The following is a 5,000-nucleotide window of genomic DNA, read 5'->3' as shown; positions in this document are numbered from 1 at the left end:
TAGCGCTGATATTGTGCAGAGACAAATCAAAGCGCTTTCGCACCAGTCATTCACACACATACGTTTGTAAGATTGCCACGAAGCGTGCTTAGTCATCATTGTTTGTCTAACAAATGTTTTCATGTTGGTGTTAGGTGGGATTCGACATGACCCCAAGCGAAACCACCCCGCTGTTTGAAGTTCTCCAGATGGGTCTGGACAAATACCTTGACGACCTGAAGGATATCAGTTCCCAGGCCAGCAAGGAGTACGCCTTAGAGAAGGTGAGGAAATTTGTGATCATCGTCGTCGTCTTCATTTTCATCATCACATCATCGTGCTTGATTTATAACTGCCATTGTTAGTTCAGTGTCACAAATCCTCATTCTTCGTTTGTCGTCATCTGTGTGTCGTCTTTGGCATCTCAGTCGTCGTCTTCGTTTTCATCGTCATCATCGGTTTGTGATTATAGCCATCACCATCACCACCATCGTCATCCTTCACCTCCTCCTCCTCGTCGTCGTCGTCGTAGTGGTCATGGCCATTATCATCCATTATTATCATCACCACCACCATTACCATTATTACCACTATCACATTCATCACCATCACCATAAAATTCACAGTAAGTATCATCATTACAATCACCATTACCATCACCACAGATAATCAACATTATTGACGTTGTCGTTGTTGACGTCGCCGTATGTAAAGTCATCATTTGCCCCCGATCACTTAAATTATCGTTTTTCCTCACAATCACCACTGTCGATAACAACAACTACAGCAACAACAACAAAACAATAACAACAGCAATAAAAAGAACAGAAACCCGAGGTGAACAAGTCCCTTCTTTAAAGTCTTTTCAATATTTAGTGACATTAGACAACCAGAAAAGTGTCTATGGTGTCCATGTGCACGAAGAGGCAGGAGAGCGGTGAACAATGGAAGGAAGTACTGGGACTAAGACACGGAGACACCAGGAAGAGAGACAAAAGAAATGAAAAGGAAGCGAAACAACAGTTTAGACTGACTGATAGAATCAAGCAGAACTATTTCAAACACCCTTTCAATGTACAGCATGTCAGTTACAACAAGAACGCCCTTCAATAGTACACATGATGATTGTAACAAGAACGCCCTTCAATTGTATACAACATGATGATTGTAACAAGAACGCCCTTCAATAGTATACATGTTGATTGTAACAAGAACACTCTTCAATAGTATACAACATGATGATTGTAACAAGAACGCCCTTCAATAGTATACAACATGATGATTGTAACAAGAACGCCCTTCAATAGTATACAACATGATGATTGTAACAAGAACGCCCTTCAATAGTACACAACATGTTGATTGTAACAAGAACGCCCTTCAATAGTATACAGCATGATGATTGTAACAAGAACGCCCTTCAATAGTATACAACATGATGATTGTAACAAGAACGCCCTTCAATAGTACACGACATGATGATTGTAACAAGAACGCCCTTCAATAGTATACAACATGATGATTGTAACAAGAACGCCCTTCAATAGTACACGACATGTTGATTGTAACAAGAACGCCCTTCAATAGTATACAACATGATGATTGTAACAAGAACGCCCTTCAATAGTATACAACATGATGATTGTAACAAGAACGCCCTTCAATAGTATACAACATGTTGATTGTAACAAGAACACGACCAGTTTAAGGTACCCCTTCAGTGCGAGGGGGAAAACAGTAGAAAGTGGTGTTTCAGGTCATAAAACAATATCCAAAACAATAAGCCTAAAACTGAGAAAATGGTCTGGAGATACACCTCTGTAGATAAACTGTGTGAATTTTCAGCCTTCCAGAAGTATTTCTCCCTTTTCTGGTGACGTCATCAGTGACGTCACTGCACGTACGTGATACGTTTATGGCAGTCAAGGGGGTTTCATCGTAAGAGCACGATCAATGAAAGGTTGAAACATTCAACACTTCTCTTTCACTGTGTGATGGCCAGGCGCTGGCCAAGATGAAGAGCGACTGGGCGAGCGTGCAGTTCAACTTCACGCCGTACAAGGACACGGGTCTGAGCATCCTGTCCTCCTTTGACGACATCCAGGTTCTGCTGGAGGATCACATCGTCAAGACCATGACCATGAAGGGGTCTCCCTTCATCGGGCCCTTCGAGGCTGAGGTCACTGAGTGGGACCACAAACTGGTATGAGTGTGTGTGTGTGTGTGTGGGTGTGGGTGTGGGTGGGGGGGTGGCGGGAGGAGGATGGGGGTATGAGGGTGTGTGTGTGGGGGGGTTATGTGTGTGTGTGGGTGTGTGTGTGGGGGGGCGGAGTGGTGGTGGTTGTGGTTAGGTTTGCGTGTGCGTGTGCGTGTGTGTTCTCTAATGGTATCATATTTCAGTGATCTAACAGATGGTCTTCGTCTTCCATTCTTTATAACTGCCACACTATCTATCTTCTCTTGGAATATTTAAGTATTTATCTCGGTGTGTATTTGGTGGGAGGTTGTGTGTGTGTGTGTGTGTGTGTGTGTGTGTGTGTGTGTGTGTGTGTGTTTGATTTGGGTGTATGTATGTTTACATGGGAAGTGTGTGTGTGTGTGTGTGTGTGTGTGTGTGTGTGTGTGTGTGTGTGTGTGTGTGTGTGTGTGTGTGTGTTCTGTATATGGGAGGTAGAAGGTTTCGGTGTTTTTTTTGTTTTTTTTAAGTGCATTAGATGTAATCGTGACTTGTATTACCGTCTGTGATAATTCGCACTGTACCCACGTGTGAGGAAAACAACACACCAAATTTCTGCGTGATGCACAGCACCGCATGAAGGCGATCCTGGACTCGTGGCTCAAGGTGCAGGCCGCCTGGCTCTACCTGGAGCCCATCTTCGGATCTCAGGACATCCGCAACCAGATCCCCGTGGAGGGCAAAATGTTCGAGGAAGTGGATGCTCACTGGTGAGTGACATGGATATGAAGGATGGTTAGTCGTGTCCCTCTATGACTATCAGAACACCGGAGGAGGCAAGTGCTGTCCAGAAAATCTAGGTTAGTGTGGAGAGTCAGTCGTGTCCCACTATGACTATCAGAACACCGGAGAAGGCAAGTGCTGTCCGGAAAATCTAGGTTAGTGTGGAGAGTCAGTCGTGTCCTACAATGACCATCAGAACAGGCAACCGCTTTCCTGAATATCTGGGCTTATATTTGATTTTTGTGGAGATTGTCACTGTCCCGACTATCTGGGCTAGAATTTGATGACAGTGGCGAGTGTCTTGTCCAAGTAACATCCCCACTCTTTCGGCCATGAGGGCTCCAGGACGGTCGGTATTGAGATGGTTCCCAAAGACCAACTAGCCCTTGATGTAGCAGCACTGACAGCCAGTGGCATGGAGCAGAGTGGAGTTAGAAGACTTATTGGCTGACGCTTTGAGGACGAGTTCTTCAGGATTTGGGTCTTGGTTCAATGAAGGTTCCTTTGTTTGAGGGAGTGAGTCCTAGATGTCTGTCCGGATGGGAGAGTGGGGGCGGGGGAGGGGGGGGGGGGCGGGCGGAGGGGTGGCTGTTACAATTAATGGGGGATGAATATCCAAAGTGGGTGTTGTCCTACTGGAGTTCCGGCACGAGTGTGTGTGTGTGTGTGTGTGTGTGTGTGTGTGTGTGTGTGTGTGTGTGTGTGTGTTGGGGGGTGGGAGGGTTCAGGGATTCACATTGCTTCTGCAGTTCTTTATTCTGAGGTTGGTTGGTAGATATTCTGTTGGCTGGTTGGTGGGCTGTATGTTAGGATGCAGGCTTGCTTGTTTGCATGAAGGAGCGGGTGGATTGTTTGCAGGCTGACTGCCTCTTAGAAGGATCTCGGTTTTACATGGTTGTTGGCTAACTTATTAGCTGGATAAGGCCTATACATTTTTTTCCCTATTTTTGTTAGTGTATATGTAAGTTTATATTTCCAGAACTCGTTAATTTCACTGTTTATTGTGTCCGCATCTCATATACCTATTTTCACAACACAAAAACAACGTAATATCATCCATTATTCGTATTATGCAACAACTACTACCACCTTCTTACTCACTCGTGAAAATAACGAAAATAAGATGAAAGAAAATGCACAGACAACACATCTGTCGTCACAGTAAACCATTTTTTTTAGTAAGCCATTCGTCATTACCCTATACAGCTGAATGACACAGAGACTTCAAAATGTTGATGTGAAAAATGAGATGTGTGTCCAGGAGAGAGATGATGATGAAAGCGGTGGTGAACACCAATGCTCTGGTTGTAGTCTCCCAAGAGAACATGCTGGAAAACCTACAACATTCCGAGGTATTGCATTGTATTGCATTGTATTGTGCTGTGTTGTGTTCTGTTGTGTTGTGTCGTGTTGCGTTGTGTTGCTTTGCATTGCGTTGCGTTGCGTTGCATTGAATTGTATTGCATTGTCTTGTATTAACTACGTTGTTTTTGGGTGTTTTTTTTGTTTTGTTTTTTGTCACTACAGATTTCTCTGTGTGAATTTGGGACTGATCTCCCCGAAGAGAACGTGTCGCCATAGTATAGCGCTACCCATTTTTATGTGTGATGTGTATTAAGACAGTGAATGGGGCCTGTTTGTTTTACAGTCAATGCTGGACGACATTCAAAAAGGACTGAACGACTACCTGGAAAAGAAACGTCTCTTCTTCCCCAGGCAAGTACTTAATTAAGATTTGTCTTAAAACCATACTCGAATGATCTGTCACGAAATTATGTCATTGCAATACGCCTTCGAGATCCGTCACGTATACACACTGTACTAAATAAACTGGAAAAGGAGATGGTGTGAGAGAGACACAGAGAGACACAGAGACTGAGTACAGACAGAGAGGGATTGACATGTGGGATGAGGGAAGAGCCTCTCTCCCTCTCTCTCTCTCTAAAGATATATATATATATACAGAGAGAGAGAGAGAGAGAGAGAGAGAGATGCGTATTATATATATATATATATATATATATATATATATATATATATATATATATATATATGTGATTAT

At 43.6% G+C, this 5,000-nt stretch overlaps 1 protein-coding gene across 1 annotated transcript in view; it reads left to right on the top strand.

Annotated features, from left to right (window-relative positions):
* LOC143284975 (dynein axonemal heavy chain 3-like) overlaps positions 1-5,000 on the top strand; it is a 198,196-nt gene that overhangs the window by 84,571 nt on the left and 108,625 nt on the right. The window contains exons 20-24 of the mRNA XM_076592137.1: positions 135-263; positions 1,982-2,182; positions 2,786-2,925; positions 4,200-4,290; positions 4,587-4,654. Of these exons, the coding sequence (XP_076448252.1) occupies positions 135-263; positions 1,982-2,182; positions 2,786-2,925; positions 4,200-4,290; positions 4,587-4,654 (629 nt within the window). The remainder of the gene's footprint in view (positions 1-134; positions 264-1,981; positions 2,183-2,785; positions 2,926-4,199; positions 4,291-4,586; positions 4,655-5,000) is intronic.

Source organism: Babylonia areolata, chromosome 8 (genome assembly GCF_041734735.1).
Source record: "Babylonia areolata isolate BAREFJ2019XMU chromosome 8, ASM4173473v1, whole genome shotgun sequence".
NCBI lineage: Eukaryota > Metazoa > Mollusca > Gastropoda > Neogastropoda > Buccinidae > Babylonia > Babylonia areolata.
Note: the sequence above shows the minus strand (reverse complement) of the source record. Positions and strands in the feature narration are given on the sequence as shown.